The sequence below is a fragment of the Balaenoptera musculus genome, chromosome 18 (genome assembly GCF_009873245.2).
Source record: "Balaenoptera musculus isolate JJ_BM4_2016_0621 chromosome 18, mBalMus1.pri.v3, whole genome shotgun sequence".
NCBI classification, from domain to species: domain Eukaryota; kingdom Metazoa; phylum Chordata; class Mammalia; order Artiodactyla; family Balaenopteridae; genus Balaenoptera; species Balaenoptera musculus.
Window position 1 is genome coordinate 11,400,341 of NC_045802.1, and position 24,445 is coordinate 11,424,785.

General features: G+C 34.4%; 1 protein-coding gene across 8 annotated transcripts in view; it reads left to right on the plus strand.

Annotated features, from left to right (window-relative positions):
• Positions 1-24,445, plus strand: part of NBEA (neurobeachin) — a 602,800-nt gene that overhangs the window by 62,903 nt on the left and 515,452 nt on the right. For all 8 annotated transcript variants that reach the window (XM_036831611.1, XM_036831614.1, XM_036831612.1 and 5 more), the window contains exons 5-8: positions 1,592-1,713; positions 3,717-3,843; positions 11,133-11,252; positions 13,141-13,287. In XM_036831611.1, coding sequence (XP_036687506.1) covers positions 1,592-1,713; positions 3,717-3,843; positions 11,133-11,252; positions 13,141-13,287 — 516 coding nt within the window. The remainder of the gene's footprint in view (positions 1-1,591; positions 1,714-3,716; positions 3,844-11,132; positions 11,253-13,140; positions 13,288-24,445) is intronic.

Sequence of the window (24,445 nt, forward strand, 5' to 3'; positions counted from 1 at the left end):
ATTTTTCATTGATCACATATTGATTATTTTCTATTTCTTAAGTCTCAATGCTGGGAGTATAAACTATATTTCTTACTCTTTGGGAACTCATTGGTAGACACAAAAGCAGCTTGTTAGAATAAGCTATTGTAGACTTAGGTACTAAGTGCTATGGGAAAACAATGAAAAGAGAAACTAGGCTGGGGTAAGTCCAGGAAAGCTTCACAGGAGAAGGAGATATTAGCCTGGTATTGAGGGTAATTGGGATCTTGGTGGAGGAAGTGTTCTGCACAGAAGTAGCATCATGTACAAAAAAGGGAGCTGTAACAGAACAGGTGGAACAGCTGCTGTGTTTAGATATACTTTGGAAAGTGGGGTAAGGTACAAGAAGAGAATAAGATTGAAAGGGTTTGTTGGAGCCACAGTGTGTGTGAAGAGCCTTGTATAACCTGAAGAAATTTAAACTTTATTTTATATGCAGAGGATTTTTATATGGAAGCTATATGTTATATTTGAGTAAGGTCATTACCAGCAATAAGAAGGATCTGTTTGGAGGAACAGATCAGTTATAAAATCATAAAGGGGGACTTCCCTCGTGGCGCGGTGGTTAAGAATCTGCCAGCCAACGCAGGGGACATGGGTTCGAGCCCTGGTCCGGGAAGATCCCACATGCCGCGGAACAACTAAGCCCGTGCGCCACAACTACTGAAGCCCGCGCACCTAGAGCCTGTGCTCTGCAACACGAGAAGTCACCGCAATGAGAAGCCCGCGCACCACAACGAAGAGTAGCCCCCACTTGCCGCAGCTAGAGAAAGCCCGCATGCAGCAATAAAGACCCAACACAGCCAAAAATAAAATAAATAAAATAAGTAAAATAAATAAATATTAAAAAAATCATAAAGGGTACTTATCTTTTATGTGAAGGAATTTAGATATCTCATAGAAAGATAAGTAAATCCACTCAGATGTTTTTTGACTTCAAGTCAAGTAGTATACCACTTTCTCATTTTTTCCTTACAATGTCTAGATTTTTTTTATTATTATTACCCACTGAATGCTATATTATTCCTTTCCTACTTGTGAGTGGATTTGAATCGTTTTTGGTCATAAATTTCAATGGTTCAGTTTCTGAATGATAAATCTCTTGCTTTAGTATTAATATTATTTCTTATTACTTGTATTTCTTCAGTATTTATTCCATTAACTTCTCTATTGCTTTTGGATTTGAAAATTCAGCTTTCTTTAATCAAGTGAAATATTACTGAAAACCTAACATAAACTATAGAAAACTGTAAATTCTGGAGCATATGTATAAGGGACTGTATATTGGTGAACCTGGAGGAGGACTTCTTGGAGTACAGTCTGAACCCTACTATGTAACTTAGATATGAAACTTGATTCATTGAATATTTGAAAATAATGCTTCTAGAGTCAACAAACAATATTAATAGATTATTTTAATATGATAATAGTTTCTATTTTTATATTTGTCCATGATTCTTTGATATTTATACCTTCATTGTTTTTTAATCTGTGGAAGCCATACTCGACCTTAGTTACTATTACATTTTCTTTAACTGATACTTTCGTATCTTTTTCCATTACCTTGTAGGCAATTGCATTGCCTCCTATTGCAAAGTGGCCTTATCAGAATGGCTTCACCCTAAACACTTGGTTTCGTATGGATCCATTAAATAACATTAATGTTGATAAGGATAAACCTTATCTTTATTGGTAAGTAATATATTTAATTTTAGTACTTTTGTCTTAAGCATTTCAATCTTGTAAATATGTAACAGTGTCAAGTGTCAAGGCAACATACTAAATAGAATAAGTAAATAAATAAATATATGTTAAAACTACAAAGATACAGTTATGTCAGTTTATTTTATTCATTTTTTGCTGTTGATTCTGGGCAAGCTGCCTCACTATTTTTTTTCCTCAATTACATTTTAAAAGTCAAGGGTTACAGACCTCCTATCTCCAGTCTGCATAAATCAATTGTGTGTTCTCAGTGGAAAAAAAAAAAACAAAACAACAACAACAAACTCCTACCAAATTTCATTCACTTTGCTTTTTGACTTACATGGGTCTGTGAGCGTAATTAAGTTATGCTTTAAAAATATTGATTTTGGTAACCATGTGAGAAGTTATAATTAGATAAGATTAATTATTTGGTAGATAACTAACAGAATGGGTTCATCAACCCAACAATGGGTTGACCTGTAAGGACTCAGAACTTGATAATTTTAGTTTACCAATAATGCCAAGTAATAAGAACATCAAAGTTTCGTTTATTATATTACTATGTACTAGGCATTATAAGTGCTTACATGTATTACCTCATTTAATACTTGCAGTGCTCTGAAATAAGATTGCCTGAGTTTAAGTTCTGCCTTTACCATTTACTGTTTATCCTGTGCTTTGGTGTCTTCAACTGTAAAATGAGGATAATAATGGTACCTATCACATAGGATTTAATGATAGCATAATATTTAAAGTGCTTTTTGTACAATGACTGTTCAGAAATGTGAATGTAGAAAAATGTGAGCTATTAATAACTTGTAAACTCTATTACAAAAGATTATATATGGATAGTAATGAGAGAGGGTTTTAACAGGCATCTGAACTTCCAAACATAAATGGGGATGAACTTCAGAAAGGTCATTTTGGGGGCTTCTCTGGTGGCGCAGTGGTTAAGAATCCGCCTGCCAATGCAGGGGACATGGGCTCCATCTCTGGTCCGGAAAGATCCCATATGCTGCAGAGCAACTAAGCCTGTGTGCCACAACTACTGAGCCTGTGCTCTAGAGCCCACAAGCCACAACTGCTGAAGCCCAGGCGCCTAGAGCCCGTGCTCCGCAACAAGAGAAGCCACCGCAATGAGAAGCCCGCGCACCGCAAGGAAGAGTAGCTCCCGCTCCCCTCAACTAGAGAAAGCCCGTGCGCAGCAACAAAGACCCAGTGCAGCCAAAAAAAAAAAGTCATCTCTAAATGCTCACTGTGCCATACAAGATATGATACCATTTACATAAGATCATATGTTGTGTACATTTAAAAAAAAAAAAAAGAAAGGTCATTTTGGGAGATCATATTTTTATTTCAATAATACTGTCATTTGTCAAAGCATTTACAGGTTTTCGTTTTTTTTTTTTTTATATTGTGATTGAATTCACAGCTGGAGGAGTGCTCCTCTAGAAGAAAATAACTATATTTCATAGTCACATCATTTTTCTTTTTTTGACTGAAAAGGTATTCCTTTGCTTGATTACCTACGTTGTTTATCAAAATTGGCTGTGACTTTTTTTTTTTTTTGGTAAAGTTGTAAGCAATTTTCAAAGATATAGTAGAATTAAAGAGCAAGTTGATTTTGAAAACGTTAACTGTGTACATGATTTCTGTATTTGTTAATTCCACGTGGTCATTGAAGGTATATGAAATCTACTTGGTAGGATTTTGTTGGCAATTAATTTGTTTTTATGTATTTGTGATATTTTAAATTGAAATATTAAAAGGTTCTATAGTCTTCTATTTTCCCAATTTAAATGCCTTCTTTTAGTTGTTCTAAACCTTTCATGTTTTAGTCTTTATTTGGTACATGTAATACTCCTTCTACTCTATAGGGATGTAAGTTTTATTTTTATAATTATGTTTTATATTATTTGTATAATACTAATCTTTAGATATATTGTTCTCTGTCGCAGAGGATATTATACTATTCTCAGTTTTCTTTGCAGTTTTCGTACTAGCAAAGGAGTTGGTTACTCTGCTCATTTCGTTGGCAATTGCCTGATAGTCACATCACTGAAGTCCAAAGGAAAAGGTTTTCAGCACTGTGTGAAGTATGATTTTCAGCCACGCAAGGTAGGTGTAAGTAAATTATCTATTGAGAATGACACAATTCACCATTCCCACTCTCTTAAAACTCACCTATTATGACTTCTGTAATATTCACTTTTATTGGTTTTCTCGTGACTCCTACTGCTTTTCTCTTATCCTTGTCTGCATTTTCTTTCTACTTTTATATCTAACTTTTGACATAAAAAGATCAGGCTCCTGACCTCTTGCAGTGACTGTTTCTCTCACTCACTCTCTCATTCTCTCTCTTGCTGTGATCTGTTGTATGGCATTCTTTCAGTGAACATTCAATGTGTATTTACTGAGTGCCAGACACTGTTGTAGGCACAGGAGATACGACAGTGAACAAAACAGACAGCATCCTTGCTTTTGTGGAGCTTATATTTTTTCGGGAATTTTTATTCAGTTTTATGATAGCTTTCCTCTCTTATTCTTATTTCCAGAGCTTTATTCTTATATTCTCATCTCCCTATGAGATATGGCCAAGTGAATGTCTTTCTGGCCCCTCAGCCTCAGAATGTGTAACATTGAATTTGCCATCCCAGTCCCATATCATTCATGTTCTTAAGTCCTCTGTTTTGATTAAGAGGCTACTGTCTTCATAGTAGTGGGGACTTGAGTCAGCTTCAGCCCCTCTTTGATCTTTATATCAGTCAGTTAAATTTCCAAGTCCTATACTTAGTATCGCTGAATTATAGCTTTCACCTTTATAAAATTCTTTACGTGTTGCTTAAATTCTTCATATTGTTCTCTTTTTATCTTGGATCCTCTGTCTCCTCCTCTTCCTCCTCCTGATTTATATTCCTGATCATATTATTTCACTGTTCAAACCAATCATTTACTTCTTACTAACTATAGAATAAATTAAAAATTTTAACCTAGTCTTTCATGATTTGGATTTTATTTTCAGCTTTTTACTTAAACCTTTTATTTTGGCAAAACTGAGCTGATATACATGCTTCACTTTTTTATCTTTTCCTTTTCAAATGTTCGGTCTCTGGCCTAAAATACATTTACTTGTCCCCTTACTCTCAGCTCTAGGTCTTAAATCCCACCCCATTGTGTTATGTTCCATTTCACATAAGATTTCTGTGGAATCTGTCCCTGATTTGTCTTGCTTTGCTCCCCAGATACAGTCTCTCTTTCAGCATATTATTTCAGTATTTCTTATGGCCGTTATTTCTTTTAAACCTTTATTATTCATTTATATGTGCATTATTTAGTAACTGTTGAGACTAAGCTATGTGTTAGATTCAATTTTGTATTTCCTCATACACCTAACACAGAGCATTGAACTTGGTAGACTGTCAGTGATATGTGTTAGATAAATAAGTAAAATATGACTTTAACAACCAAAAACCCTTTTGTTTCCTAAAGGAGTAAGTTACATTTATTTGGACAGCTAATTTATATTGAGCAGTTTATTTCCCCGTAGTATGAAATAAATGAGGTATTACTATTGATACAGTGAGAAAGAGGGCATGCCTTGTTGTGGTCAGTGCTTCTTTGTAGGTAAGTATCCCAAGAACCTTTTCCATGTGGCAGTAAGAAGAAAAGTAGTCATGGCAATAAAGACCAAGTAATTTAGGTTGTTGCTATGTTATACACATTTAAAATCTAAAGCTTACTAGCCTTTTTTGTTGTTGTCCCAGCATAATAATGCATATTGCAAAGCTAAGTTAATTTTTGGAATTGTAGAGAATAGAGTAATATCCATGACCATTAAGAGAGATTTTATGCTTTTTGAAAAAGTGTTTTGCACAGGTTTAATGGAAAACACAGTTACTTTGAATGCCAGGAACTGCCACATTCTTAGATCTTCATTCTGATCCTAAAATTTTAGTATATATTATATATAATTTATTTATAATATATTGTTATATATAATTTGTGTATAATATGTAAATTTACTATATAATATACAGAAATTATGCAGTATCTTTTAAATTTTCTGCACATCTGTGAAAACAATATTGAAGTATTTAAAGTATTTAAAATATTAAAGTATTTCAACAATTAATTCAAAGATTAATTCAAAGATTATTCAAAGATTATTCAAAGATTATTCCAAGGCAAACTTTTATATGAACTTTGTGACTTTAATTGTATATCTGAGGAATTATGTTACTCTAATTATAATTCTACCTTCTTCTCTCGCTTTCCTTCTTTATCCTCCTCCTCCGTCTCTCTCTCCTCCCTCCTTTACCTCCTCCTCCTTCTCTTTTGCTCATCCTTTTCATCTCCCTTTTCTTTCCCCTTCTTCTCCTCTCCCTCCTCTCTCTTTTCTTATTCTTCTTCCTCCTTCTTCCTCTAACCTTATTCGGTTTAGGTAACAGAACGTAGACTAGACAGAATGTTTTAGTCTTTATTTGGTACATGTAATACTCCTTCTACTCTATAGGGATGTAAGTTTTACATCCCTATACTAGACAGAATTAGACTAGAGATTCAAACTTCAGAGTAACTGGTTAGTGTATGTGTGTGTATGCTGTCCTCTATGGATTTATAGATGATGAACTCCCTTGCTAAGTCTAATGTTAAACCTCCAGGTTTGGTAATACAGAGAGACTTTTCTTAAGGGAGATTTAGCTGATCCTAGCAGCCCTAAATCTTGTTTCCTGAGATTGAAGGTTTCACTAAATTCAGCTTCTTCAGTAATGCTGGCTTCAAGGAGAGGGATGTTGCTCTCCTGTTAATGTTTAGACCCATGAAATATACCTTTGCTTAATATCCGCTAGAATATGGATATTCAGAGACCAAGTTGAAACGTACTTTTAGAAGTCTGTTTAAAGGTAAAGAATAACAAGAGAAAATGCAGAGAAACATGCAACTGTATCATTAGCTATATAGATATAATTCACTCATTGTCAGCTGGGATTTACTAGAGAGATTCTTTCTTTTGTTTACCGGACTCCATCTTCGTGTCACAGTAACCAAACATTTGAAAGTCCAGAGTCTAAAAAAACAAGGGACAGAAGTATAGTTCTCCATATATACACTAATATGTATAAGATGGATAACTAATAAGAACCTGCTGTATAAAAAAAAAAGAAGTATAGTTCTCCTTCCCACATGTTTAAGGCCTGGTCCCCCTTCCAGGTTCAAGGGTCTTTCTTGGATATAGAGCAGTGATTTTGTTCACCTTCTTCAGGGCATACTCTACCCCTTATCCACAGGAACGACCCTAACAGATTTGATGAGCCCATATAAGGTGGCAGGAATGCTTCATTTCTTTTTCTTTCTTTTTTGTTTGTTTTCTTGTTTGCTTATGATCCCATGTGTAGTGTGCCACATACTAAAGAAAATATTATTTTGGATGGGGTTTTCAAATATATATTTTTATTTTTACATGAGTCTAATAAAAATCTTCCTCTTATGTAAGGGATAGTTTAATAATTATTTCTATTAAAGAATGTCAATTTAACAATAATTCATTAATATATACTTAGAAAATAGCTTAAAAGCAATGATTCTAAATAAATTTATACATTAGGATGGGAGTTATTTTTTTCTTGATACAAATCCCACTTTTTTCATATAAATCTCATTGCCTCTCCTCTAGAAATTCTGATTTATTAGATTTGGGATGCTACCCAAACAGAGTTTGCCAAATGTGCCAAATTATTTAGAATTTTAGTGGGAGCTTATTAGAAATACAGATTCGTGGAATTATCATTTTCATGTCAGGAATATGAGTTTTTAACAAATGCTCTAGGTGATTTTTCTCATCGGACAAATTTAAGAAACAGTGGTTTAAAGAGTATAAATAAGAAAACTTAGCATCAAGTTAAGGATCAAATAAAATTGCCATTAACTAATAAAAAGCAATTTAAACCATTTGTTCTCTCCCTCTCTCTCTCTTTCTCTCTCTGTCTTTACATTTTTCCCCTTTGAGAAATGCATTCCCAGTTGTAATAGGTCTCTCTCTCTATATATGTCTTGTTAGGAGCAGGACCAGGGAGTGATGTGGGTTTTGAAAGGCCTTCTGTAAAGATTTTTATAAACCTTGAAAATCATTAGTATTTGATTTTACTGTTTCATTATTCGAGATAACCCCATTTTTATTTTTTTCCCCTTTCTTTAGTTTTTTCAGGGGATACCCTAGCTAAGTTGTTATCCTTCCTAATAAGGGGTTTAGCTAGACTATCAAAAAGTGCTTTCCTAGTGGTACCACTTAACCAGATGTTTGACCTTGTGAAAATGAATGTAAACAATTAGCACATTACCTACTATGTAGTAAATTTACTCAATACATGTTAGATACAATTGATATTTGTATAAATATCATATTACATTTTTCTGATGAATTCTTAATATACATCCTTTTTTCTTGTTCCTGTTGTTGTATTTCTTTTATAGATCTATTTTTGAGTTTCAAACTAAATGTAGACCTCAGCATACATGTATAGTATCAATATGCATATATAGTCTCCAAGTTTACTCCTGTTTCCTTTAGTCAAAAAATATCAAGTCAAAACTTGGGCTCTTTTGATTTAAAAAGTCACTTGTCTGTTATCTGTAGAGTATATCTTGATTTACTAAGGCAAGAGAATAGAAAGGTTAATTTTCCTATAAATAAGTACTGTTCATTCTGAGATCAATTCATTCATTAAGTTGTGTATTCATTTATTCACCCATTTAATCTTTTATGTTAGTGTTATGACCAAAAGCAAACTCTGTTTATAACTCCAAACTTAATTATCTGGCTAATAACTGGATAACTATATTAGTTATCTTAAGTTGATGGTACCACTACCCATTGAAGTGAAAAATTGGAAACCATCTTAGACTCCCCTTTTCTATATTAGCAGTTCCAGTCAGTTCTGTTAATTAGTTCCTGTCCCCGCTTTTTAAAATTACCAATGCCTTTGTCTTAGTGTAGGCTCCTATGGTTTTCTTACCTGGACTTTTGCTGTGGTTTTCATTTATCTTTATCCACACTTGCCTAACTGCACCACTTCCTTACTGCTTCCAGTTATGTTCCTAAACTATGGAGATGATCATTTCACTTTCCTGCCCAAAATTCTTTAGTTATACCACATTATGCAAAAAGTAAAGGCTGATTACAAAAGGTGAACTATGGATCTCTTTACGATCTGGTCTTTGTCTATTTTGCCTGCCACACCTGAACACTGAGAAAAGTTTTGTCAAACCACTGTGCTCCATGTACCATATTAAGTTTCTTCTGCCTGGAATGTTTCTTTCCCCCTTGTTTACTCAACTGTTCTATTCATCCTTCAAGTTTAGTCTTAAGCTTTATTTTACTCTTTTAGTGAACTCTTCTCTGTTAGCCGTCCTTCTCTGTCTTTCCTTTCTACCTACCCTCAGTTAGTCATTACTTCTTTTGCTCCCATATGTGTAATTTAGATATTATCCATTGTTTTATAGTTGTTTTCATGTTTGTTTCTCTAATGAAACCTCCTTTAGGCTGTATATGTTACATTTCTTCATGTGCCTATGATCTTGGGGACACTTGCCATGAAGTAGACCCACAGTAAATTCTTTGAATGAATGACTTTGAGGAGTAAATAATATCAATTTTATCAGAAGAAATCTCATAATGAAGAAATAGTAGATAAAAAAATAAATAGAAATGTAGTCCGTGGTGTCTTACTTATGGGTGTCAGATATGTATTAGGAACAGTTTTTCATACTTTTCATATATTACTATCTTAAAATTGTCTTTGGGCAACAGAAAATCCCTTTCTATTAATAGACATTTATTTATGTCTATTGTATTTAGAAATTTAAAATTTCTAAAAATTTTATTCCAAAATATAAAGGTTGTATCTCCTGTTTTACCCAGATAGCATTCTGGTTGAAATTTTTTAAACTCAATGAGTGTTATAGAGGTAAATTTTAATTCTTATACATGTAAACTTCTATAAGATTTTTCTTAAATTTATTTTAAGCTCAGTTTCTTGATAATTTTATAATACTTAGAAACATGAGTCACTAAATGACCAACTTTGAAGATTTTCTAATTTTAATCAGGGCCAACATATATGTTGCTTTCAGGTCAGGTGAAAGCCTCAGTTTGCAATAAATTAAGGATGATCTAGAATAAAACAGCTTTAAAACAGATGTGTTTTAGGGGTTAAATGGTTTGACCTGACTTTTTTTTTTTATGTAATTGAGGAAAAGTGTTGCTTGTATTACTGTCTTCTGTGAGTTGTTCAGTGCACTATTTTTATTTTCTAAATCAAAATGAATAAAGTTGAATTTTGTTCAAAGTTTTTCAGATACTTTGAAATGATTAATATTTTAGTGGTTAAGAATTACTCTTATGGCTTTATATTATGCAAAATATGTATGAAATAAATTGAATAGTGCTTTTAACTAATCTGAAGAACAAAGTTTGTACTTTATATTTTTATGTTTTTGGGGAAAACTAGTCTAAATCTCTCTTAACTGATGAAAGCATAATTGTTTAAATATCTATAAATCATTTGTATTTTTCTATAGTTTAGAAATAATATTTCTATATTATCTGCATTAGGCTATTAACTGCAAAGAGGCCAAGGATTATATCCACAAATTATTATATAGAACTTAAGTCATCTCATATGAAAATAGACTTTAAAATGCTTTTTGTTGACACTGGTAACTATAAAATGAGAGCTGAGTATAAACTCATTCCTTGATTCTTAATTAATAGTCACACATTATTAAGTTAAATATAATTATTCCTGGATTTAATAATTCTAAATTGTGGAATTGAAATTATCTAAATCTTATTGTAAATGTTAAATTTTTTTTCCTTGACAGATTTCTCCTGACCATGCAATCCAAAGTAGAATCCTAGGTTATTCTTTCTCAGTTTACACTGTTCTTATTTCCCCACAGTAATCATCATGATTTTTAATTCTGTATTTGTTTACTTGTCTAATGTATGGCTCTTTCACTGCTCCATAAATTCCAGAAGAGCTTGAACCTATGGTCTGTCTGTTAAAACTGGGTATTTGCAGTGCCTGGCACAATGCAAATGTTATTAAATGAATGAGCATAAATATAATTGTATTTCCACAATTTTTGGATCTTGGTATAGTGGAAGGAGTGTCAGTCCAGGGCTGAAAGGGTTCTCACTCCATCTCCATCACACATTTATTCTTTATGAGTCATTTTTTTCACCTGTAAAATGAGAAATGGGAAAGGGAATTTGAAAAAATGCTAGTGGATGATCATTAATATTCCTTCAAGCAATCTTTTGTAGTGTGGGATAAATGTTATGGTTGCTTTTAAACAGTAATAACTAAACATTACATATTGATATCCTAAATTTTTTTTCATTTAAGTGGTACATGATCAGCATTGTCCACATTTACAATCGATGGAGGAACAGTGAAATTCGGTGTTATGTTAATGGACAGCTGGTGTCCTATGGTGATATGGCTTGGCATGTTAACACAAATGATGTAAGTTTTTATTTATCTGTATTTTAATGTATTTGAGTGTTTGATCTATCACTGTTTATAACATGAATTGAATAATAAAATAGTTGGGTAGAAACAATAGTTTTACTTTGAAATTTTTTTCTATTAAGTGAACTCTTGGTTTAATTTAGTATAATTAAATTGCCAAAAGATATGATTAATGACACACAAAAAAAGGAAAATTGCTTGGCCAAATTATTAAGTGTTAGGTCAAAAATATAAATGCAGTATTCTATTCTTTTCAGAATCTCAAGCATTAAAAGTTGTGTCTTATACCTCATTTTGATGGGAAAGCAAGACCTTAAACAGAATGAATAAGTATAACATGTGACTATTATTTACTAGATAAATGGTGATAAATACTGTGGAGAAAAACTAAGTGGGAACAAATATAGAAAGTGTAGGTGTAGGGAAGGGAGAAGCCAGATGGTCCAGAGATGGTCTTAGTGAGAAGAGTGGAGGGAGAAAGTCATGTGAATATTTGGAGGAAATATCCCATTCAGTGGAAGCCGTGAGTGCAAAAGCTTTGAGGCAGAAGTAGAAAGTTTATCTTGGTTTTTACATTTTTTTAAAGTTTTTTTTTTTTTTTTAAGATTCAAATAAAACAAAAATCAAAGAAGAATCTGTGATGAAACGAGTTAGGGATTGCAGAGTTTGAAATATTTACTGTCTGTTCCTTTACAGAAACAGTTTGCTTGTTCTGTCCTAGAAACTCATAGTTGGGTCACAGTCAATAAATATTTATGAGAATGATTTTTTTCAGAATTAGAATATTCACATGAAATTCTGCTTCATATTTGCCCTCCAAAGGGGACAGTCTTTTTTATTGCAGAGTGATTTTGTTGACTCCATAGTCATATTTAAAAAAAGAAAGGAAGAAAAGACTGATTTTTCAACTATTTGCAATAATATTCCAAGAAATGGAGAGGCCTGGACAATAACACATATACACACATACATTATGCAGTCAGTTCTTAATTTCCTATACTTTTAATTAAAGATTGGGTATTGTATGAGGAGTGTCTTTCTTTCTACCTCATTCATAATTTTTTGGTTATTTTATTGAGGCACCAAAGGGATTCCATACATATATAATGTCTTGCTTATCATTATTCCGGTGTAGAATAACCTCTGAGAATGGGAGGACGGAACTGAACAGTGACTGCTTTCACTGGTCTGGATAGGTGGGGCCACATATTAGGTGAGATTTAAGAAGTAGAGGTGGGAAGGGTCTTGTTAAGTGTGGTTTCGTAGGTGCTGAACTCCCCAGATGGAGAGCACTGTACCATCTGCTTTAGTCAGCAGATTTTAGTGATTATTGTTTATCTGATTCTGCATAATTCCTACTCATGTAAGAGAAGGAAGTGATTTTTCTTTGTGTCCTTAACTTAGTGTAGAGAAATAGAGAAATATATCCATAACGGAGAAATTAGGTAGAATTTTAAAAATTCAGTCCAATGTGTTTATGGTTAAATTTGGAATAGTCATTATGTTGATTCAGATGACTATCTATGGACAATTACAAATAATTACAGTTTTAGAATTAGTTTTACCTTTGTAAATAAATAGTTATAAGCCCTTTTGCTTTTAACTATAGAATTTGGAAAGTTGGTCAGGTGATTATTGAGTAGGTGGTTATTGTTTGTTTGCTTGCCCATAAATATGAAACATTTGACTGATTAACTTTCCCTAAAAAATCTTTAGTTGTTTTTTATTATTTAAATACTCCATGGAGTCTTAATTGTTGCTTTCTTCTGGTATTATTGTTATTTATGCTTTATGGTATTCCTGACAATGAAGGCAGGTATCCTTAAATATTTTGTCATTACAAAATAAAACATTTTATTTTTTTATGACTTTTTAAAAATAGAGCTATGACAAGTGCTTTCTCGGATCTTCAGAAACTGCTGATGCAAATAGGGTATTCTGTGGTCAACTTGGTGCCGTGTATGTGTTCAGTGAAGCCCTCAACCCTGCACAGATATTTGCAATTCATCAGTTAGGACCTGGATATAAGGTAGTAAAACCATCTTATTATAAATTCTATGGAAAGTTTTAGGTGTGAAATGTGATACAATATAATATATAGTGATAGACTTTCTTCAACGTGGTTTAAAAGTCATCTCTGTATTTTGGAACTGAGTTATTATTATATGTTTCATTTTGTTTCAAAGGTGCTTTTTCACTTTTTAAGTATTTTCCCTTCATGAACTTTTTTTATTCTTTAGAATGTTTTCTAATGTTGAAGCTGTGGCTTTTCTTGACATAATTCTGAAATAATAAATTTTATAAAACCATATTGCTTAATGTGGTATTTGAAATCTCAAATTTTGAAATATATAAATTATATTACGAACAATTGAAATGTTAGAAATAACTCGAAAAGAATAGTTAATTATTTAGAAGGAAAATGATGTAAAATATTACATGTAGCTGAAATTATTGTTTTAGCTTCTATTCTTGTTTGTCCTTTGCAGTAGGCAAGGAAGTGGGGACAGTAGTGCCTATCCTAATTTTGCAAAACTAATTATTTAATGTGATTTATCATATTCTTCCTGTTTTTTGACTTTAAAAACAAAGATTTATTTAAGCAAGATATTACATTCACATATATGAATTAGTTCTTAATGGGCAGTACACCTGGCTGGGGAAATATGTGAGTTTTGTTTAAGTCACATTAGGAATTGTGATATCCCAAGCTGTTTGGAGCTGAGAGAGAATTCTGCAGTGTAAGTCAAGGTATTTGTAATTCTGAAGAAGCACGTGTCTTTCATGTAAGAGTTTTTTTTTTTTAAACTTACTGTTTAAATAATCAATGTGAAGATTGTGTTATAGAAAAGGAGTACTAAACATTAAAAATATTTCTTCTTTGCCTTTGTATTTTTGCATTAATATTTCTGTTTAAATTTTTATGTTCTATATTGGACATATAAGTAACAGTTTGAATTTACCCTTATTAAAAGATATTTCTGTTCCCAATGATTTTAATAACCATAATAATATTGACTGACAATAGTGCTGTCATTTTTATGTCAAGGTGACAGTATTTGCTACCATCTTTTGTCCATATCATTTTATTTGTTTTACTATCCCTAGAAATGAATTTGTGCTTGTACAGCCACTTTTTCTTTCATAGGTCCTTTTATTGGGTTTGAGTCCTAGTTCAGCCATGTGTTGGCTTTGCATGGAAATGTTTCTGTAATTCAGATATTTGGGTTAATATGCAACTTGCCTTCCTTTCATACTTCTTTGCCTTGTTCCATATTAATATTTGAAGTTGCTTTCTTCAAGCACTAACAGAATGATGTTAAGTAGAGTGACAAACCAATGAAATATAAATAAAGGTAGAAAATCAAGAAAATACAGATGTGCAAATCATAAATCCAGTATGATTGCTATAGTGAAATTTCGGAATTGGTGGGAGCTTCTTGGCAGCAAAAAGGAAAAAGGGTTAAACATAAGCAGTTATATAATTCTCCATTCAGAAAGGAGCAAACATTGTTCTGAACCACTTTGCAAACTTAGTAATTTGTCATATGGCTCTTTCTTATCACATTCTTTTATACCAACAGTGAAAATAAGTAGTAACTCTGTGTCACCTTGTTTGTACACAAGTACCCAAGTGATAAAGAATCTATTCCTTGAATCCTAACATAGACAATAGAGTACCTACATCAGAGTCAGAACTTTTAAAAGAAAATGCCTCTAAATTTTGGGCATTTCATGAAAATGTATTTCATTAAGATTTGAAAGTTCCCAGTCTGTAGGCATAGCCTGCTGGGCCCCTTATTGTTAATGGAGGTTGACTGTAAGTCCATGGGTGCATGTGTATTTTCTCAACTTGTAAATATTAGAAGTACAATTACTATCAGGACAGGCATCTGCAAAAATTTTGACATTAAAAAGTTATTTCTGGAAATTCAGAAAATGAAGGAAAGGTGCAGAGGATGCAAATGAAGATCAGATTGTGTTATGACTGGGAAAAAGGCTGAGGTGGTTCACACATTATAGTCTCAATTTTCTTGGTAAAGTAGGAGGCAAGGTCACTTCCTGTGAGTGAAGAGATAGTGGGTTACAGTGGAATTTTTAAGGTATGTAGGACATATTAATTAGTTGAAATTTGGTTTAAACTACAAATGAAGCTTACATCATTAGTTGTTATATAATAACACAGTGTTTATATTTTTTGCCTCAAAATCTCTGGAGAAAAGAGACAGCATAAAAAAGTTGTATTGGTCAGAGAGTATTGTCTATGATTCTGAGCTTAATGTAGATAGTGTGTCAACATCTGGGCTTTAAAATAAGTAAAATAAATTAATTCTCCCCCAAATAATGTCTTCAGAATATCTATACTGTGAAGCCTGTCTCAAGTGATTTTGACCTGTGGATCATGAGAGTGCTAAATAATTTTCTTTATGTGGTTTTGAGCAGTGTAACTTGTCAGTGAATATTTTGTATTTGGTTATCTTTGGTAAACGGCAAATGAGGAAAGATATCACTAATCAGTTAAATAACTCATTAGGTTTGGAAGAAATTTGTAAAATACAGACTTTCTCACTGTAACTTTCTGTAGTATAGTAAAATTTACTCTGAGTTAAGTTAATTTTGGAGCTCCATTTGGTTGGAGTTATTGAATGTTTACAAGATTATGAAGTCTTATATATAAGGTGGCCTTTTGACATAAACTTGCAAAACAGATTTTAACAGAGTTTAGATATTTCATAATCATTACTGGAGATTTCTTAATTATCAAATAACCTATGTGTCAAGCAATTAGTCTTCATTGCTAGATATTTCAGTATTTAGTTTTGTGTTCTGTCTTTCATTCAAGAAAATGATAGCATCATGGTTTTTTAACAGTTTATTATATTAGGATAAAAGCCTAAGTGATAAGAGAAAATGTATAAAACAACCTCCAGAACTAAAAATCCACTTTGGAGATTTTCCAAAACTCGTATGGAAGGGAAAGCTCCTAAGAAACTGATATTCCCACAAATAACCATGTAAAAACTCTGGACATCATGCTGAAAAAATCCACCTGAGGGCCTTGGAGACTGAATAAAAAGCAGGGATGTTTTAGAGGGGAGTCAAAACATGGAACAAGTGGTCACCATGGGCTGAGTTTCTCATTTTTCTATTTTGATGTACCAGCTTCCCAGCCAGAAAAATTAAGGTAACAAGCACTAGGGCAACCAGCACTACAGGGTGATTAATGGGCCCCCAGAAAAGAGACAGTCGGAAAAGGGTCTGAATTCTATATTTAAAAAAAACACAGTTAAAATCTATGGCTGACCCATGAAACCTTGTATGATCATGATAAACGGATAGTAGATTGTAAATAAGACTTCAGGAACTGAATTGAGATCTGAGTCACCACACATAGAAGGCATGACAATCTGTAATTGTATTTAAACAAGAAAATGACCCCCCAAAACAAAAAACATCCGGATTTTTCAGAATATAGTCTCCACAGGATAATATTCAAAAAGTCCAGCATATCATCACAAATTGCTCGTCCTATGAAGAGCCAAGAAAATCTGACTTATTCTCAAGGGAAGAGAAAATCGGCACATGCCACCTCCAAGATAACCTAGAATTGTTTAATTATCACATGAAGACTTTAAGGGACTTTTTATAACCAGCAGTGTAAAAAAATTTGCTTGTAATGAATTAGCAGGTGGGAATTATCAACCACAACATAAAAAAATCAAATGGAAAATTTGGAACTGAAAAATATATTTAAAGTAAAAAGAAATCCACTGTTTACTTATTAGCAGAATGGACATGAATGAGAAATAAATGAACTTAGATATAGATTGAAACATTAGAAGAGAGATAGAAAAGATTGGGGGGGAAGAACTGAAGAGATTTATGGGACAGTCTTGAAATCTAATATGCAAAGTGATGAAATAAAAATTCACATTTGAAGGCAAGACAAGAAAAATTTAAACATAAGGTTTTTCTCTGCCCTTTGGACTCCTTTCTCCCTTCTAGTGTGCATTGTGCATCTGCATTATACATTAACCAGACCTCCCCAATGCAGGAATACCTGCTCAACCATAAAGATCAGTTTTTCTCCTTCTATTGCCAGCCATATAACTCCTTAGAAGATAACAATCCTTTATCAATTCTGTAAGGAGTCATGATGACCCACTACTTGCCTTGTACATGCAGACATGTTTGGTGAACTTTACATACAATGCCAGTATATCATTTCCCTTAAAGACAGCTATTGGTGCAGAACAGACTGGAGATACTAGGCCACACCTAATAGAAGTTCTTAGCTTAAATACTTAGGACCTTATTAATGCTACTAGTTATATTACTTGTATTCTGCCTATTTTACAAGATTATTGTTCCTTGTATTACCAAATGTGTTACTGAGCCTCAGATAAAATTAATGATGATTAGGCGACTTGAAATGATTGACCAAATATATAGTCATATGAGATCAGTGATGGTAATAGTGTAACTCTAGATATGGGAAAAAACAACAAGAGGGAACCATTTCCTGGACCATAACAGACTAGTGAGACAGGAGGTCCACAGGCTTTTGGCTACTGTTAACAGAACCTAGTCCAGTAACAGAACATTGGGTGGCCTGTCAACAAAATCCTCGCCTGACATGGGACTGAGTATTCCTAGCGCCATGGGACAAATTGGTTAAGAAATGCCTCCCAAACTGAAAAAGAAGGGATTGGAAAATAATGTTGCCCACCATCCAGTTCTACAAGAATCAAGTCGTTAGCCACTGCAGTTGCTGACTTTTAATACACCCTGAAAGGAGTTCAGGGCAGAGACCAGGAGTGAGACACTCTGTGCTCTGGGAAAACTGGCAGAACTGGCCTTCAGATAGTTTGATATTTTCAGGAGGTTTTATGAACCCAAACTCATACGTTTTCCCATACTTAGAAAAGCACTAAAATCATTAACTAAATGTCTGTTCCTCATGACTAGCATCAGCCTTCTACTGAGATGTGCATTTAGTTGCATGTACCCTCTTCACCAAAATCTCATATATACTTGACCTTTCCCCCCTTTACCTTTTGGGAGCAGTTCTCAGAACTCACTAAGAGGCTGTCTCCTGGGTTATAATCCTCAAATTTGGCTTGAATAAAATTTTCCACTTCTTTCTCATATGATTATTGATTAATTTTTAATTGAAAAAAGTGTAAGAGAAGGGGCCAGAAAAAATATTTGAGGAAATAATAGTAGAAACTTTCCCAAATTTGTTGAAAAACTTATATTTATAGATGGAAGGAACTCAGCGAACTGCAAACAAAATAAATTCAAGGAGTACCACAGAAGGCATAGTATAGTAAAACTGCAGAAAACCAAAGGAAAGAGAAAATCTTGAAACCAAGCAGAGAAAAACTAGACACAAATAAGGTAAAGAATGATTTGAGTAACTGCACACTTCTCATTAGAAATCAGGGAAGCCATAGAGCTGGAGCAAAACCTGTCAACCCAGAATTTTTCATTCAGCAAATATATTCTTTAAGTATTATAAATGAAAATTAAGACAATTTGTTGCTACCAGAAGTACATTACAGACTGGAGAAAGAAAGTTGGATCATTAGGAATGAATGAAGACCATTAGGAATGATAACTGTATGGGTAAAAATAAAATATCCTTTCTGTTATTTTCTTTAAAATAAATAAAACTGATTAAAGAAAAAATTATTACACTGTCTTTTTGGTTTATAATGTATATAAATGTAATATATATGGCAACTCTAACAGTAGGTTCTGGGGAGGGGATATAAATGGAGCTATATGGTTGCAGACTTTCCATATTTTATAAAGTGTCTGCAATATAATGATATTGACTGAAATTCAGTAGCCAAGACAAAAAAATTAACAAATTTTAAATCATTTTCTTTTTTTGAAATGTAAGTCTTATTTAATTTCCCTACAGCCTGTGCTGTAGACCTCTTTTTCAAATCAAAGGTAACATATATTCAATACATACTTAATAGAAAGGAAAAACAAAATAAATTAATGCAAGCCAATGGAGACTGAATATGAATAAGAATCATTCCCTCTTTCAGTCATTCTTTCTTTTAGTAAATATTACTATTAAATATTGTTTTTTGCCATTGTTATTCTAGGGTTCAGGGGCTAGGGATATGATAGTGAATAAAACAGACAAGAATTCCTGCTTTGACAGAGAAAGACAAATACTGTATTTTTTTACTTAATATGTGGAATCTAAAAAACAAAACAAATCAACAAATATACCAAAATAGAAACATATTCACAGATACAGAGAACAAACTAGTGATTGCTGGAGGGAGGATGGGTGAAATAGATCAAGGGGATTAAGAGGTACACACTACCAGTTATAAAACAAGTCACATAGATGTAATGTACAGCCCAAGGAATATTATAAAAAATATTATAATAACTTTGTATAGTGTGTAATCTATAAAACTATTGAAGCAGTGACTGTGTTGTACATCTGAAACTAATATAAGTCAACTGTACTTCAATAAAAAAAATTCCTGCCTTTATTGGGGGGGAAGGAGGATGTACATTATCATGGGAGGAGACAGACAACAAAATAAAAATATGTAATGTGCTAGATGGTGATAAGTACAATGTGAAAAATAAAGCAGATAAAAAACAGGGAAAGTGGTAGACTGCAGTTTAAAATAGAGTGATTAGAAGAGGTTTTACTAAAGACCTCAAGGAGATGAAGTTGATACCAGCCACGTGCATCTGGGGAAGAGCTTTCAGGGCAAATGGGAGGGCAAGTCTTAAGGGCATTAGTAGGATCTGACTTGGTACATTAAAAAACACTGTGACTGTGTTTCCTTTTGACTAGGATAGAGAGAGGCAGAGGGAGAGTAGTATGAGACAAATTCAGGTATCAATTAAAGACTTGCAGATGATTGTTCTGACTTTACTATTTACTCTTGAGTGAGACGGAAAGCCTTTGTAGAGTCTTGAGAGGATTGATCTGATATCAATATTAAAAGCATCAGTGGCAATAAGGAGACTAGTTAGAAGGCTATTGCAAATATTTAGGTGAAAGATGATGGTAGTTTAGACAAGGCTGATAGCAGTGGAAAGTAATGGGACTTGACTGGATTTTGATAAAGCATACCTAAACTAAAACTCTAAGAGGACAGCTTTTGGATGTATTTTGGAAGTAAAGTGAGTAGGATATTCTGTCACTATAAATATGGGGTAAAGGAGCAAGAGAGGATTCAAAGGTGACCCAGTGCTTGAATAACGGAATTGATGGATTTGTTATTTACTGAGATGGGAAAGACTTGGAAGGACTAAGTTTTGGGGAGGAAGATCAAGAGTTTGGCTTTTGACATGTTAAATTTGAAATGCATGTTAGACATCTAAATGGAGAAATGAGATAAGTCTGGAGCTTAGGGGAGAAGTGTAGTTTGGAGATAGAAGTTTCAAGTTGACAGAATATAGACAGGATTTAAAGCCCCAAGACTGGATTTAGGTACCAATGAAGTGAGTTGAGAGACAAAAGATGACTGAGTAATGAGTCCTTGGGAAAGCCAGTGTTCGGAGGTTGCAGAGATGAGGAGGACCCATCAAAGGAAAATTAGGAGAGCAAGGGAGTAAGGGAAAAAGCAGGATAGTATGGTGTCCTGGAAGTGTTTAAAGGAAGAGGAAATGATTAATTTTCAAATGCTGCTGACAGGTTGAGTAAATTGAGGACTGAAAAATGGCTACTGAATTTAGCAGCATGGAGGTCATGGGTAATCTTGATTATCACACCTTAGGCAATTAGTTGAAGTGGGAGGAAAAAAACTTTAATGAAGACAGTAGTGTCCTTTCAGAATTCAAAGAGAAGCATTAAATGTTTTATAATTGAACGTATAGTTTAGTTTTGCTTGTTTCATTCTATAGTACAGGGGTCCCCAACCGCTGTGCCACAGACTGGAAGCAGTCTGTGGCCTGTTAGGAACCAGGCCACACAGCAGGAGGTGAGTGGTGGGTGAGCGAGCAAAGCTTCGTCTGTATTTACAGCCGCTCCCCATTGCTTGCATTACTGCCTGAGCTCAGTCTCCTGTCAGATCAGTGGTGGCATTAGATTCTCATAGGAGCACGAACTACTGTGAACTGTGCATGCGAGGGATCTAGGTTCGTGCTCCTTATGAGACTCTAATGCCTGATGATCTGAGGTGGAGCTGAGGCAGTGATGCTAGTGCTGGGGATTGGCTGCAAATACAGATTATCATTAGCAGAGAGGTTTGACTGCACAGAGACCATAATAAATCAATTGCTTGCAGACTCATATCAAAACCCTATTGGTGAGTGGCAAGTGACAATTAAGCTGCATCTGGTGGCAGGCTTTATAGTGGCAAGTGAGTCGATGTACTTCAATTATACAGCTGCATCTGGTGGTGGGCTTTAAGTCAGAATCCGACACTTAATTTAGTCCACGCATGGCCTGCCCATTATTTTATTTACCACTTCTGTACGCGCCTCTTTCCTGCCCTGCACACTTGTCTCAGTCACAGTTTTGGTAAGCCCACAAGCTAACCCTAGCCAAAATGAGTAAAAATCAAACGTCGCTGGAGAGCTTATTTGAAAAGGGGGAAAGACCCAATGATGAGACAGCAGAAGACTCTAAGACTGCCAACAAAAAGAAAGCTACATTTAAAAGAAAAAACCAAGAGTCCTACTTAAATTATGGGTTCATTGCAACAGGTGATTCACGTTCTCCAAGCCTGCTTTGTATAATATGTGGTGACTGGCTATCCAACGAAGCCACGAAACCTTCAAAACTGCTTCGCCACATGGAGACCAAGCACCCTGCATTAAAAGACAAGACTTCGGAGTTTTTCAAAAGAAAAAAACGTGAACATGAAGAACAGAAGCAATTAATGAAGGCCACCACTTCATCAAATGTGTCTGCACTGAGAGCATCATTCTTAGTGGCTAAGCACATTTCTAAAGCTAAGAAGCCCTTTACTGTTGGTGAAGAGTTGATCCTGCCTGCTGCTAAGGACATTTGTCGTGAACTTTCAGGAGAGGCTGCAGTTCAAAAGGTGGCACGTGTTCCTCTTTCAGCTAGCACCATAACTAGATGAATTGACGAAATAGCAGAGGATATTGAGGCACAATTGTTAGAGAGGATTAATGAGTCACCGTGGTACGCAATCCAGGTTGACGAGTCTAGCGATGTTGACAACAAGGCAACAATGCTTGTTTTTGTGCGATATATTTTTCAGGAGGATGTGCTTGAGGATATGTTATGTGCACTTTTGTTGCCAACCAACACCACAGCTGCAGAACTATTCAGTCTTTGAATGATTACATATCAGGAAAACTGAATTGGTCATTTTTTGTTGGTATATGCACGGACAGAGTGGCTGCCATGACTGGACGGCTTTCTGGTTTCACTACTCGGGTCAAAGAGGTCGCTTCTGAATGTGTGTCTATGTCCTGTGTCATCCATAGAGAAGTGCTGGCTAGACGAAAAATGTCGACTGAACTTAACAACGTTTTGCAGGATGTGATTAAAATTATCAACCACATTAAAGCACATGCTCTTAACTCACATCTGTTCGTGCAGCTCTGTGAGGAGATGGATGCAGAGCACACACGTCTTCTCTTATACACAGAAGTGAGATGGCTTTCTAACGGTAGATCACTGGCCAGAGTTTTTGAGTTCCGAAAGCTGCTCCAGAGATTTGTTTTAGAAAAACAGTCACCACTGGCAGCACATTTCAGTGATACAGAATAGGTCGCAAAACTTGCTTACTTGTGTGACGTATTCAACCTGCTCAACGAACTCAGTCTGTGACTTCAGGGGAGAACAGCAACTGTGTTCAAGTCGGCAGATAAAGTGGCTGCATTCTAAGCCAAACTGGAATTATGGGGGCAACGAGTGAACACTGGGATTTTTGACATGTTTCAAACATTAGCAGAGATTTTGAAATAGACTGAGCCAGGGCCTTCTTGCTCCCAGCTGGTGCATGATCACCTATCTCAGCTTTCAGAGGAGTTTGAGCATTACTTCCCAACCACAAAAGACCCCCGAACTGGGAAGTAGATTCACTTATTTGTGAATAAGCCAGGTGAATCGACTTTGTCCATGCTAGAAGAGGATCAACTGCCTGAGATGGCAAATGACAGTGGCCTTAAAAGTATGTTGGAGACGACTTCAAATCTCCATACGTCTGGATTAAAGTCGGGCAGAATATCCTGAGATTGCCACAAAAGCACTGAAAAGCCTGCTTGCATTTCCAACATCCTATATTTGTGAAGCAGGGTTTTCTGCAGTGACAGCAACCAGAATGAGATCACGGAGTAGACTGGACCTAAGTAACACACCTCAGGTGTCACTGTCTCCCATCACCCCCAGATGGGACCATCTAGTTGCAAGAAAACAAGCTCCCACTGATTCTGCATTATGGTGAGTTGTATGATTATTTCATTATGTATTACAATGTTATAATAACAGAAATGAAGTGCACAATAAACGTAATGCTCTTGAATCATCCAGAAACCTCCCTCCCGCTGGTCTGTGGAAAAATTGTCTTCCACGAAACCAGTCCCTGGTGCCAAAAAGGTTGTGGACCGCTGCTATAGTACATTTCATACTAAGACATTATCTCTTCTTTTGTGGTATTCCTCTGCTCCATTTCCATCATTTTTTTTCTTTTTGAGGAACTGTTTATATGTAGTTGGTTTCTTCTGGTCTCCTGATTATTTCCTTTTACTGCATCACATGTATTTTTATGTCTAGTACATTTGTAAATAAAAATTTTATAGAAATAAAAGGATCTGAGTAATATGTACTTAATGTGCCTTTGAAATATGGTTATATAAACAACTTGCTCTGTAAAATAGGGAAGCTTTATTTTTAAACTATAATATTTTAAATGATTTTCCCCTTTAGCCAGTTTCTTTTGGAAGATATATACATATTCAAAATATGCTGCCATTTTTCAAGTTAATTGCATTTCATTTTTGGAATTGCCTGCATGGTCAGTTTTTAAGTGACACAAGGAAACAGTTCTCGTTACTTTAGAGCTAAACTGTATTTTTGATGAAAGATGGTTTTATGACACCTATTAATTCAGCAAGGATGGCTTCAAATCTTTTTTCTTTTTCCAAAATTAAATCAATCCCTTGGGGATGACAGTTCTCCTTCAAAAATATAATTTAAAATGCTGTAGAGTTCAGCTGGT